This window comes from Neophocaena asiaeorientalis, unplaced genomic scaffold (genome assembly GCF_003031525.2).
Source record: "Neophocaena asiaeorientalis asiaeorientalis breed wild unplaced genomic scaffold, Neophocaena_asiaeorientalis_V1.1 scaffold318, whole genome shotgun sequence".
NCBI lineage: Eukaryota > Metazoa > Chordata > Mammalia > Artiodactyla > Phocoenidae > Neophocaena > Neophocaena asiaeorientalis.
In genome coordinates, this window is record NW_020173761.1 from 518,241 (window position 1) to 532,887 (window position 14,647).

The 14,647-nt window shown below is 36.9% G+C and overlaps 1 protein-coding gene across 3 annotated transcripts in view; it reads right to left on the minus strand.

Annotated features, from left to right (window-relative positions):
- SCYL2 (SCY1 like pseudokinase 2) overlaps positions 1 to 14,647 on the minus strand; it is a 60,355-nt gene that overhangs the window by 21,256 nt on the left and 24,452 nt on the right. For 2 of the 3 annotated variants that reach the window (XM_024751332.1, XM_024751333.1), the window contains exons 3-8: positions 13,328 to 13,485; positions 7,263 to 7,407; positions 4,443 to 4,592; positions 3,009 to 3,230; positions 2,097 to 2,213; positions 1,070 to 1,195 (exon numbers count right to left, since the gene is read on the minus strand). In XM_024751332.1, coding sequence (XP_024607100.1) covers positions 1,070 to 1,195; positions 2,097 to 2,213; positions 3,009 to 3,230; positions 4,443 to 4,592; positions 7,263 to 7,407; positions 13,328 to 13,485 — 918 coding nt within the window. The remainder of the gene's footprint in view (positions 1 to 1,069; positions 1,196 to 2,096; positions 2,214 to 3,008; positions 3,231 to 4,442; positions 4,593 to 7,262; positions 7,408 to 13,327; positions 13,486 to 14,647) is intronic. The other variant, XM_024751334.1, reaches the window with a different exon arrangement.

Below are 14,647 nucleotides of genomic sequence, written 5' to 3' on the forward strand. Positions count from 1 at the left end.
TCTAAAATCTTCAATCCCTTTGGGTAAGGTGACTATATAATTTATAGTTGAAACTGGGACACTTTTGAGAGTAAAATAGGGTGCTATTGCTAATTACGCCAGGACAAAAGACATAACTTGGGAACATCACAGATAAAGGGGGACATACGATTACCCTTCCTTTAGGAAATCTTCCCCAATTAGTCTTCACTAATACAGTTCTCTCTTAATTTCTTCATTACTTATGATTCATACCACACATTGTTGTTTCATGCACGTTAACCCTATCTACACTTACTGTAAAGCCCTTGAAAGCAAGGACAATATTTTGTTTCCCATCTATTCTCCAGAGCATCTAAGTAAAGGGCTAGACAAACAGTGCATAACCAATGAATATCTGATAGACTAAACACTGGAGATATTTCTGCAAAGGAATTACTAGCTTTCCAGCCAGTGGTTTCTTTAGCAATCACTAATATTTTTAGACCATATTATCCTCACAATTTAATAAGCGAGAAAGGGAGAGTAAAGGAATTGGAGAGACTAGTATCAATACAGCAGTATAACTGCTAGTGAGGCAGTGATTTCCACAATGACAGTTTACAGACTTCTCTTCTGATGTTTAATGTCCAAGTGCTGCCTTTGCATAGGTGTTATCCTTCCAATTTTTTACCCAATTAATAATTTTTGGACCAACTTTTGTGACTCCACTAAACTTTTGTGACTTCAGTCTGTAGCCTTTTATAGTCATTTATGTACCCCTGGCAAAAGTTACATTTTTTTTTTTTTAGTGAGGCAGTGATTTCCACAATGACAGTTTACAGACTTCTCTTCTGATGTTTAATGTCCAAGTGCTGCCTTTGCATAGGTGTTATCCTTCCAATTTTTTACCCAATTAATAATTTTTGGACCACACAAAAAAGGTCCACTAAACTTTTGTGACTTCAGTCTGTAGCCTTTTATAGTCATTTATGTACCCCTGGCAAAAGTTACATTTTTTTTTTTTTTGGAAGGGTTATTATAGTAAGTCAAAGTAAATTTTAAATTCTATACTCCTGACTATATAATAACAAACTGATCAACAACAAACCTTGGGCAGTTTTGGCAGAACCTTTGGCAGTCCTTTGAAAAACTGTGATTTCTGAAGGTTATCTCTTTGGAATAAGGTATCAAAATACTGCAGTGTTACTGCACCAACATCATCAAAGAAGGGAATCTAAAAACAGAGAAACAGAATTATTCTGATAAGTATTAAAGTACTTCTCATATCTGAAACTGACACATTATGGTGAAAAAATATTCAGAAACATTTAGCGAAATGCTCAAGACCACTTAATAAAAATTCTAATTATAAAAATCAGAATAAGAAAGTAATAAATTATTTTTCTTTTCAAGGTCAGTTTTTCAGAAACAGTACCTGTGAGTTAGCTGCACAGTAACATTTTCTTTACATAACTAGTAAAATATTGAAAGATTAAGTAAAATATCTTGAGGGCATAAATAGTACCATTCATTAAAATCCATTGGTTAGGGGCTTTCCTAGTGGTGCAGTGGTTGAGAGTCCGCCTGCCAATGCAGGGGACACAGGTTCGAGCCCTGGTCTGGGAAGATCCCACATGCCGCGGAGCGACTGGGCCCGTGAGCCACAATTACTGAGCCTGCGCGCCTGGAGCCTGTGCTCCGCAACAGCAGAGGCCGCGATAGTGAGAGGCCTGCGCACTGCGATGAAGAGTGGCCCCCGCTTGCCACAACTAGAGAAAGCCCACGCACAGAAATGAAGACCCAACACAGCCATAAATAAACAAACAAACATTAAAAAAAAATCCATTGGTTATATGAGTGAATTTGAGGGCTATGAATTCTTAGGGTGTCTAGAACTTCTGCATGCCTAACTGTAACTATTAGGTCTCTTTATTTGAAATCTTAAACTTTATATCAGAGCACTTACCTGCATAAATTGTTTAACTCTTTAAGATTAAAAGAAGATGAATATTTAATACATTCAAGAATACAGATGTTATCTGGGGACTATATCTGATTAAATCTTCAGATGCATTTAATCAACTTTAACTCATTTTTTGTCCCTCCATCTAAGGCAGGAATTCATATGCACTCACCTTTGTCATTTGATCTGCATCTGGTCTTACAGTTGGAGTTACGTTTAATAGTAGTTTTACATGCTCACGGACTTCCTCAGGTATATTTGTAAGTGAACTAGATCCTAAACGACTCAACTTCAAAAGAGTAATAATGTTAAATATGAATATAAAATATTCAAAAGATACACATTTATACTGTCAATAGTCCATTTAAGAAAACTTTTTAAGGGACTCCCCTGGTGGTGCAGTGGTTAAGAATCTGCCTACCAATGCAGGGGACATGGGTTCGAGCCCTGGTCCAGGAAGATCCCACATGCCACGGAGCAACTAAGCCCGTGCACCACAACTACTGAGCCTGCACTCTAGAGCCCACGAGCCACAACTACTGAGCCCGAGTGCCACAACTACTGAAGCCCGTGCGCCTAGAGCCCGGGCTGTGCAACAAGAGAAGCCACCACAAAGAGAAGCCCGCATACCACAACAAAGAGTAGCCCCCGCTCACCGCAACTAGAGAAAACCCACGCACAGCAACGAAGACCCAATGCAACCAAAAATAAATAACAAATAAATTGAAAAAAAGAAAACTTTTTGAAATTTACTAAAAAATATATTTTTAGATTGAACAAATGGCTAATTCTACTGTTGCAAGATAATTAAAACACATCTTTAATACCTGAAATTGTCTCTATTCCTAAAACAAAACACCCAGTATTTTAGGCCATATTTCAATTTTCACTCTAGTAAATAAATGCCATGATTAAAGTTGTAGTAACAAATATTAATCCTAAGAATTACTTTTGTTAAGTTGACTTTATGAAAACTTAAAATATGAGACACTCATCTCAGTTTAGAGAATTTTCTGAACATATTTTGGAAAAAAACAAACATTTAATACATTTTTAATGCAAGAAAATGTTTAAAGGCAAATACCTGATCCAACTGTCTACTGAAACTCTTGTAAATATCTTGCTTGTTAACTTCAAATATAGCTTTCCCTTTATTAAATACAGCATACATGACAGTTCCTAAAGAGTACATATCACTGGCTGTTTCACAGCTCACAGAAAGTATGTATTCAGGAGCCAAATATTCAGGATTTGGAAGACACAATGATGGTAAATTTGGGTCCCATTCTTTACATGGAAACTTAGGCTATAAAAAGACAGAAAAGGGATTACATAGATTAAATAGTTAAATTAAAGCAAACCACTGTCAAGTAGTAACAATTTAGTTTTAAATTCATACTCATTCATGCAAGTAAAAATGTCACCATCACTTTCAATTCTAAATTTCCCCAAATCCCAAAACTAGAAAGTGCATGAAACAAGTTAAGAGATAAGAATAAGAACTCTTATAACTTTGAGATTATTGGCGCTCTCTCCCAGAAGACAAATTATCACTACACTATACAATGCATTATGAATATGGAAAGGTCTGGCTTATGTTTTCTGATACACAGGCTTCAAATTTATGAGTTCAAATAGATTATTGTTTGAAACCTTGTTCTTTCACCAACTAGCTATGTGATTTAGTTAACAGGTTCAAAGGGATGTTGCAAGATAAACAAAAGTATGGAAAACAGAGCCAGCACAGTGCCTGATGCATAGTATGTACTCAACCAATACTAATTCTTTCTGCTTCCCTTAAAAATGTTTACTTAAATTAGAAATGTATTTTAGGTCAAAGCATGGTTGTTAAAGGTAACAACTATATTGTAAAAATTTGAAATATTGCAGTGTTTTCCTAAGTATAAATAGGCAGGTTTCATAATCACTAAGTAACAGGTGCTTTTTAACCAGAAAGACTGGGTTTAAATCCTAGTTCTACCACTTACCACTTGCCTAAACTTAGGCAAATTATTTTATTCTATGAGTCTAACTTACTCATCTGTATTATTCCCATACCTCACTAAGTCGTTGTGAGGATAATAAGTAAATACACAAAAAGTGTTCAGAAAAGCGCTTCAATAAATGTTACCCATCATTATCACTGCTATTGTTATCATGCTCCTTAAAGAAGATTCTGTGATCCAATAAACTGGGGAGACACTGCTAGAGATTCACAATCTTTGTTTGTGTATCTGACACTCTGAGGGAAAAAAATCTACTTAACCCAATAGTGCTCAAATTTGCTTAACTCTAGTACTTTCTTCTCAAGTAACATTACTGAGGAATTAATGAGCTAAATATTCATAGGTACAATGAACACTAGAAATTTTCTATAAAGCTATACATTTAAACATACCATTGTACCACATAGCCTATTTCTACACATTTATCAGGCTTATAAATTCTCTAATCTATTCCAGATGCAATCACAAATTTCCAGAGCTTTAAAAAATGAGAAGAATAAAACTTTCATTACCTCTTGTTCAGAAGGATTGGTCGATGATATACAAAAATCAAAGCCCATTATTTTCCAGGCTCCACTTTTATTCAAAATTATATTTTCAGGTGTAACATTTCCATGAACCATTTTCACACTGCTATGCAAAAATGACAATCCTTCAGAAACCTGTAAATGGAAATAAAAGACATTTTTAATAAAACTCCTTTCAATTACAATAATAAATCTCATAATAATCAAATTTGCTGCTTCTCCCAATAAAAATTTTTTACATGCCAGGTAACAATTAAATTTCATAAATGCAAAAGTGTAGATATTCTCAGTTGCCAGAGCATTCTAAGCATTAGCAAGAAAAACCCAACTGTAAAAGCAGAGGACAACTATTTATTAAGTTCCTTTCTATACGCACAAAAGCAAAAGCAAAGACAGTAATAAAAGCACTTTGCTACCCAAATTTATTCAGTTCCTGAATTTGAAAAGCGAGAGAATCTTTGGTCTCTTACTTAAAGACAGTAAATATCAAGAAATACCTTTGTCAATTTGATTCTAATTCTTAATATTTTTATATGCTTATACTTCATATTGAAATTAAGTTTTTCTGAATAGCATTGTGCTCAGTTTTCAAACATTAACTGATGTTCACTCATTCTCACACTGGATTAATATTTGGTAATTTTATATTTGTGCCTGAGATTACCATGGAATTTGTTAACAAAAAGTGAAAACTGGATTTGAAAGGGCCAACCGTACCAAGTATGCCAGTTCCTCAAAAACTTAAAAATAGAATTACCATAGAATCCAGCAATTCCACTTCTGGGTATATCCCAAAAAGAACTGAAAGCAGGGTCCTGAAGAGATATTTGTTCACCCATGTTCATAGCAGTATTATGATAACCAAGAGGTGAAAGCAACCCAAGTGTCCATCAACGAATGAATGAATAAACATAATGTGGTAAATACATACAACAGAATATTATTCAGCCTTCAAATAGGAAAGAAATTCTGACACACGCTACCACATGGATGAACCTAGAGGATATTATGCTAACTGAAATAAACCAGTCACAAAAAGAAAAATACTGCATGATTCCACTTATATGAGTAGTCAAACTAATAGAGACAGAAAGTAGAATGATGGTTGCCAGGGGCTGAGAGGTATGAGAGGTGGGGTGTGGGGACTTATTGTTTAATGGGTACAGCTTAAATTTTGCAAGGTGAAAAGAGTTCTGGAGATGGATGGAAGTGATGGTTGCACAAGAATGTGAATGTACTTAAACTGTACACTTAAAAATGGCTAAGATGGCAAATTTTATGTTATGTGTATTTTACCACAATTAGAAAATATATACTGTTAAGAGAATAAGATAAGCCACAGACTAAGAGAGAATATTTCTAAGTCATGTATCTGACAAAGAACTTGTGTCCACAATATATAAAGAAATCTCAAAACTCAATAGCAGAAAACAAACAACCCATTTAAACAATAAGCAAAAGATCTGAACAGACATGTCACCAAAAAAGACACTCAGATGGCAAGGAAGCATATAAAAAGGTGTTCAACATCATCATTCATTAAGGAAATGCAAATTAAAACTCCAATGAGATACCACTGCACACATATTAGAATGGCTACAATTGAGGGAATTCCCTGGCGGTCCAGTGGTTAGGACTCCATGCTTTTACTGCCGAGGGCCTGGGTTCAATCTCTGGTCAGGGAACTAAGATCCCACGAAAAAAAAGAATGGTTACAATTGAAAGGGCCAACCATACCAAGTTTTGCAAAGATGTGAAAAAAATGTAACTTTTATACACTGCAATGGGAATGTAAAATGGTACTATCATTTGGAAAACAGTTTTTCAGTTTCTTAAAAAATAAAATATACACATACCATTTGATCCAGCCATTCCACTCCTAGGTAATTAACCAAGAGAAATGAAAGCATAGGTCCATACAAAAACTTGCATATGAATGTTCATAGCAGCTTTATTTGCAATAGCTCAAAATTGGAAACAACCCAAATGATCATCAACAGGTGAATGGATGAGCAAACTATGATATACTACTCAGTAATAAAAGAAGTATTGATATGCACAACTATATGAATGAATACCAAAATAATCAGACTGATTGAAAGAAGCCAGGCCAGAAAAAGAGTACATATTGTATGATTTCATTTACAAAACTCTAAAAATACAAACTGATTTAGTGACAGAAAGTAGTCAGTGGCTTCCTGGGGTGAGAGACAGAAGACAGCAAGGAGCAGGAGGGGAGGACCGCAATGGGTATGAGGAAACTTTGGAAGGTCCATATGTAAATTGTTTTGATTGTAGTGACGGTTCCACCTATAAACTTAAAAAACTGTATATTTTAAACATGTGAAGTTTCTGTATGCCAATTAATTATACCTTAACAATACTGTAAAAAATAATGAATAAAATGATCTCTGCCCCCCCCAAAACAAAGAATCTACTGTATCAATTCACTCTCTAAAGCCGAAGATATTTTGGTAAGCAGGGGAAGGAAAATCAGAAAAAGTGGATGGACTTAACGGATGCACTGTGAAGGCTTACAATTCAAAAACATTAAAAAGGAACCACCACATCCACCAGTCAACAAGTGCTCTTCTCCAAAGTTACTAATGTTATGTTTCGTACATTAAAAAGATAGTTTAAGCCTAACAATAAACTGTAGAAAAATTCTAGAACATAGAAATAATTTTTAAATTACTGAGAAGATCTAAAGGTTTACATAAAGCAGTTTATACAGCTAAATTTGAAATGGCTAAAAACAATTTTGAAGGAAAATATTCTATCCACATGATGAATGAAAATACATACCTGAAGCAAACCATATTTAGTTTCTACATCATAAAGTTTATAATCCTTAATGTCTGGAGATACAGGGGAAGGTAGATTTTCCCAGTTACCCAGAACATTGGCTAAGCTGGCAAAAACTGGTTCCGTACAAAATGCCAAGCAATCCCTGTTTTAAAAAAGAAAAATATTAGTGGTCCTATTTAACTATCAACAAGAAGGTGGACAATTTTAGATTTATTTTCAGCATTAATATAACACACTTAGGCCAATAAAGCAAAGTCAGGAAGCTTTGTATATGAATTCCACTGGATAAATCATTCAGTCTTTTAAAGTGTTATAACAGCTGTGTTACATTTTTTAAATTTAAAAAGTTAGGAAATAAACATTATCAACTGTGCATTTTGAATGATTGATATTCTTTTTTTTTTTTTTTTTTTTTTTTGGTACGCAGGCCTCTCACTGTTGTGGCCTCTCCCGTTGTGGAGCACAGGCTCCGGACGCGCAGGCTCAGCGGCCATGGCTCATGGGCCCAGCCGCTCAGCGGCATGTGGGATCTTCCTGGACCGGGGCACAAACCCACGTCCCCTGCATCGGCAGGCGGACTCTCAACCACTGCGCCACCAGGGAAGCCCTGAATGATTGATATTCTTTATGGAAAACCAATGAATTAATTTAACACACTGTTACATTATACCTATGATATTACCCTTATTTCTAAGCCTCTAAATCTCAGAATATGCTCAAAGGAAACTGTAGATTTCCCACAGACACCTCTGGAGCAATGAGTCAGGAAGAGGGACAGGGCATAGCTCCAGCTCCCACAGGACAGTCACTTTTTTTTTTTTCACTGTTAAGAGCAAACACCTGGGTGAGGGAGGGGTCCTGAATTACGTCTCTTGGGACCTTTGTGAGCTGTTGGAACCCTGGGAGGGCACATCATTTTTGCATCTCTAGGACTGTCTTTTGCTCCTGTAAACAATGTGAAAACCCTTTTGTTCTTGCTTTGGGAAACATGACATCCTGTGGTGTCTTCTAGGGCAGGGGTCCCCAACCCTCGGGCCGCGGCCTGTTAGGAACCAGGCCGCACAGCATGCGGTGAGCAGCGGGCCAGGGAGCGAAGCTTCATCCGCCGCTCCCCATCGCTCGCATTACCTCCTGAACCACCCCCACCCCCGTCCATGGAAAAACTGTCTTCCACGAAACCAGTCCCTGGTGCCAAAAAGGTTGGGGACCACTGTCCTAGGGTACTCTGCAAGCCCTGATGTCCACTTGTCCTCCACAGCACATTGCCAGGACAGGCATGCGATGTGTGTGCTCGGTGCGGGGGGAGGATAGGAGTGACCGTGGAGCCCGTGTGCAGAGGATCAGCAGGACTCCCCCAGGTTGCTGAGGGGCAGGACGTGTCAGAAGATATGACGTCCTGGCCAGAGCATGGCCACATGGACACACCTGGAGCTCGGGGAGCTCCCTGGCAGGAGGTCCATGTGGAAGATCTCAGGACCGGGCAGCCAGGTCCAGATGCCGGTGGGAGTCACTAGCCTGATGACTACTTCAATCTCAGAGCACCTTTGCTTTTATCTATTTTATGTATCATTTTTAAAGGTGTCACAAGTTTCCAATTTTTAAAATTATTGTTCTTTGATTTTTTTTTTTTTTTTGGCTGTGCCGCACGGCTTCCGGGATCTTAGTTCCCCAACCAGGGATCGAGCCGGGGCCCTCAGCATTAGAAATATTCAATAAGCCTTCAGTAAGTCTTATAGAGTAATGACCAAGAGCTCAAGCTCTGAATACAAATACCCAACTTCAAGTCCCAGCATCTCTATTCCTTGTTGGTGACTTTGGACACTTTGAGCCTCACTTTGCCCATTTGTAAACTGGTGATAAAAGACCACCTTGAAAGGTGACTGTAAAGATCAAATGAGCAAATGCATATAAAATACACAGCATGTTGACTAAAATGTAAGCTCAATAAATGTTTACAATTGCTATTGTAATTACCAACTGTCTGAGATTCAAGTCCTAACATTTTGGACTTTGGCTTAGGCTCTGGCAATGAAGAACTACAAGGCAGTGCGGTAACAAAGCTATACCAAGCCTCTGCACCTGGACAGTAACTGTTTAATGGCAAATATGCCTTTTGCTGTTCTGTCAGTAATACTTGAGTTACTTTTCTTTCACTTTGAACCCATTTTTCAAATGAAAGCATATGCAGAAGTTCAATATGTATGAGCGATAAAGACAGAGCTACTTAGGTTGAAGAAGAAAGTTACACTGTCCTCCCTGCTCAGTTATCAATAAAGATGATGATCTTGATCTTGTTCTTGACTCCCACACTAAGCTCATTAACACAGTGGACACAGGCTTTCGTTTGCTGAACTGCACTGGAGGAAAACTGCTCAAAAACCCCTTAGTCTTCTCTACAGTTTCCAATGATTCCCAGGACTCATTTATTTTAGCAAATCTTATTTTTTTCCTTTTCTGTCTTGTCCCCAAAATCATCCTTGGTCATATCAATATTCGTAAGATTATTCTTCAAGCTTGAAGGCCTTATTATCTTTCATGAATATTTATTTCCATCATCATTACAAACAGTTACACACCAGAAGGGCTAAATCCTCTCTCAAGGCCACCTCCCCCAACCGCAGCTGTTTACTAGCCATTCATCTCCTACCCTTTTACTACCACCACCTAACCTAGCTTCCCAGTATCTTTATTCAACAAACTTGAAGTATTCAGTTCTGACTACACTTTATTCCTGTCTTTCTCCCTACTACCTCAACAATAAACTATCGCCCTTACTACCCTTTACTGGGCAAACCCTTATTAACCCTGTAGGCGCCATCACAGGTTTCTTTTACTCTCTTGCTTATGTCGTAAGCTGAAGGAAAAAATAGAAAACGCAAGTCTCTGTAGAGTCATAGCCTAAAGATACATAGTATACTTTATTTAACCTCGCTCTTTTTATTTTTCAAGAACATCCCTTCATAGCCCTCTTATCTTAACTCCTCATTCCATTAACTCCTTATTCCTTTACCTACTACTCATCTATTATCCACGTTCTATCTTGAAAAAGTAAAGTTCATGGAACATGAATGATCTCATTTCCCTACACTTTACCTCAGTATATTAGTGATTTGCAACTATCCTCCTGAAATTTCCTTTGAGTTCCTCCTATGGGACTTTATTCACATAATGATGTCTTCTCTGCTGGGTTCCTTTCTAGCTTCCAAACTGCCATCCTACTGAAATTACTGAATATCACTAACAACCTCTCACTAGTCAAATGCAATGGATTCTTCTCAGTCCTTATTTCCTTTTTATTTGGTGGTCCCCAGTGTTAGGGAGTCCTTTCTTCCCTCCTTTGGCTTCCATAACATGTTGCCAATGTTTCTCCTGTCATACAACATGATCCTTCCAATTTCTTTTGCTGGCTCTTCTTTCCCCTCTACATTTCAAGTTCTGTCCTCACTACTCTGCTCTTTTGACTCATGCTCTTGAAATTCATTTTTTTTTCATGGTTTTAATTACTACCTATATTTTACTCACCCCCATATACATCACCAACTCTGAACTTTCACCTGGATTACTTTTCTTTTTATTTTTTTATTAAAAAAATTTTTTTTGATGTAGACCATTTTTAAAGTCTTTATTGAATTTGCTATAATATTGCTTCTGTTTTATGTTTTGGTTTTTGGCCCTGAGGCATGTGGGATCTTAGCTCCCCAACCAGGGTTTGAAACCGTACCCCCAGCACTGGAAGGCAAAGTCTTAACCACTGGACTGCCAGGGAAGTCCCTGGATTATTTTCTATAGCACATTTCTTTTGGATGATTCCAGTGTCATCTCCACATTATTAAGTCATTAAAAACCAGAAGTTATTTTTTTCATTCCCGTTCCTACTTCTATCAATGCTACTGCAATTTTTACAACCTATCAATGAAAATGCCTTAAAGTAATCTTTGAATTATCTCTCTTCATGAACGCCAATAAAGCCCTAGTCCTGTAATATTTAAATCACTATAAAAGAAGCTGCAGGGACAGAGAAAGATATAAAACACTGGCCTTTCTCCCTTCAAGAGACTTAAAACGTAATGATGAAATACAAGTTAGGGACTTCCCTGGTGGCGCAGTGGTTAAAAATCCACCTGCCAATGCAGGAGACACAGGCTCGATCCCTGCTCCAGGAAGATCCCACATGCTGTGGAACAACAAAGCCCGTGAGCCACAACTACTGAGCTTGTGCTCTAGAGCCCGCGAGCCACAACTACTGAGCCCGAGTGCCACAACTACTGAAGCCCACGCGCCTAGAGCCCGTGCTCCGCAACAAGAGAAGCCAACGCAGTGAGAAGGCTGCGCACCGCAACGAACAGTAGCCCCCGCTCGCCGCAACTAGAGAAAGCCCACACGCAGCAACGAAGACCCAATGCAGCCAAAAATAAGTTAATTAATTAATTAAAATTTTTAAAAAATCCTACTTTATCCTCAGTCGGCTAAATATTGAGTCACCATGATCCAGCAAGTTGGCTCCTAGGTTGTACACCCAAGGGAAATGAAAACGTATGTCCACACAAAAACTTGTACACAAATGTTTACAGCAGCAGTATTCATAAAAACCAAAAAGGAGAAACAACTCAAATGCCCATCAACTGATGAACAGGTAAACAAAATGTGCTATATTCATACAATGGAATATTAAAAAAAAAAGAAATACAAGTTAAAATAACAAAGGTGGGTAGGTTCTGATAGGTGACACTGTAACTACTGATAGAAAACACTCTAGAGGAAATAGCACAAACAAGCATGGAGTCAGGAAAGCTCAGGACAAGTGTGACCAAGAAAACTTAGTCCACTTTGAGATAGAGGGTTCATAATAGTGAGTGTTATGTAAGAAGACAACAACTATAGTCTTCTTCTGGGTTTATTTATACAAAGAAGGGCAGTAAAATATTATCATGATAAGAGACATAAAATAAGTATATTTCTGGGTAGGCACAGCATAGGCTCAGGAATCAGGGTGTCATAACTATGTGGCTTATGTAGTAGCAGCTCCAATCCTCAGTTCTTCTATATAGTTGTTGAGAATTAAATAAGTTAAAAAAATACAAAAAATTTAGTACAGTTTTTCACATGGTAAACATTAGATTTTTTTCTTTTAGGTTCAAAGAAAAGATCTTGTGTCTTTGGGGGAAGTGAGTAAGTGACAGTGGGTTACTTAAGATTCTAAAGTAAGAACTATGTAGAAATCCAAAATATAAAATAGATAAAAACCAAACTGTCCTGGTTGAAGGGAGATGGGAAGCCTGGGCCCCTGCCAGCTAGGTTCCTCCCCCTGCCTCTTCTTTCCCTATCCTTAAAATCCTAGGGTCCACAGAATGCATTGGCAAACCATTTGGTTAAGATCTGATTTAAGAGAGGGGAATACAGTCTGCTAAGTAGGAAGGAAGGAATAAATTAGGGGTTATGAGTAATGTGGAAAAGATTTATATAGCTGGGTATCTAAAGGAGTTATTAAAAGCACCAAGGCTTGAGGATCCAATTAAGATTACACAACATAAATTCTGTTTTCTTGTCATTCTCAGCAACAGTTCCCAAACTCATTTTGAGAAAAAGAGATAGTAGAGTAACTGAGGACTATGGACTGACATACTGGACATAGTAAAAGGTTAAACGTCGAGAACAGTACTACCTGGAATATACATAAAAATAGCCTCTGAATATTGAATCAATGAAAAGGGGGCAATGAATTCTAGCAAATTAACAAGAAAAATTACTTTCAGGCAGGGACTGTATTCTATACTTCTCTCACATCTTCCATTTGGACTGCTATAGTCTTGAACATAGAGTAAGCAAATACAGACTCATGGCAAATGTGAAGAAAACTTTTATTAATATTTCAAAAAGAGACATATACATAGAATATGCAAATAAATTTCAAAGAAATAACTAATCCATAAGAACTCAACACTCAGTTGATAAGAACTTTTCACTGACAGTATACTGTATAGATAGATTTCAAACATAAAGTTTTTTTTAAAAAAAACTATTTGTTTAGGAAGTCTCTTATGTAAGTTTTCATAAAAATTTACCTGGATTCTTCTAAAGGATGCTGGACAGTAAGAAGTCGAGGGTGTCGTAGTCGAGTTAACTGTTGGACTCCTCGTTTTAGAGAATCGATGATTTGATCCTTTTCAAATTTTTGATATTTGTCAATCAGCTTTTTATCAAAGACAAAAACAGCTACTTCCTAATGAAAGAAATGTGTAACTAATTAATCAAGAATATATAAAAGCAATAAAATTTTATTTGAGTGTCACAACAGTCTACAAAGAGAAACAACTAAAAACGGTGCATTTTAGCACCATTGTAATACTTTTCTGATATTAAAAAATTGGTTTCTTCATAATTACTAAAGTTAAATATTTTTAGAGTTATAAGACTAAGAACCCTCATCTAAAGAGAACATAGGAAAATCTCCATCTTTCAACTCTGGTATCAGAGATACACACAAACTGTGTGTAATGTGTTGTCTCCTATGTAGTTATCTCTTATTTTACTGGAGTTCAAATAAAAGTTAAAATGTTAAAAAATTCAAAATGCTTTTCATAGTGATAACCCTAGATTATACTACAGAATCTTGAAATGCTTTTTAAAAGAAACGTCTTATATGTCAGGGAGTGCTTATTTATACAAAAACTCAATTTGTAAGCATCTTTTACATATTAATAACCCATACTCTTTCTCTCTCTCCTCTTGTTAAGGGCAGTAACTGGGAATGGTTACCAGCACAGGAAACTGCTCCCCTATCGTCTCTCTGAGATCAGTCACAGCTTATTTTATACTACTAAAAGCACACAACCTCCTTAACCACCTTCTCTCTTTCATTCTCTATCAGTTGCACAAAGAAAACAGTTCCCATCAAGTTACCTAATCTTAACAAATCAGTCAAAAAATAGCCATATTGATAGATGACATATTACAACTGTGTAATACATCAGTGATACTGCTAGCTCTCCATCATAAATGCAAAGAAAACTGATAAAGTTGGAAGTAAAATTCGCAAAGAATCAATGCTAGCCCTCCAAAATTCTATGGAAGATTTTGAATGACTCTTTCAGAGCTCTGTGTCTCTTTCAAATGCTTTTAATTAAACCTACTACTACTCAACTATCTTTGAGTTGATACCAAGACAGTATCTTTCCATTTTATTGCTGTTCTCTTCTAATTATTTTTGCTACATTATGATTATTGCCTTCACAAGTTAGCCTGGCAACCTATTTACATAACGGAGATTCACTGCAGAAATCCAAATCAGTAAATTCCTCAAAACACAACTTGTTTTAAGTTGGAGCCTCCTTAGACATATATAGATAAGTTAAGGATTTTAGAGGATTGAGGCTCTGAAAAGT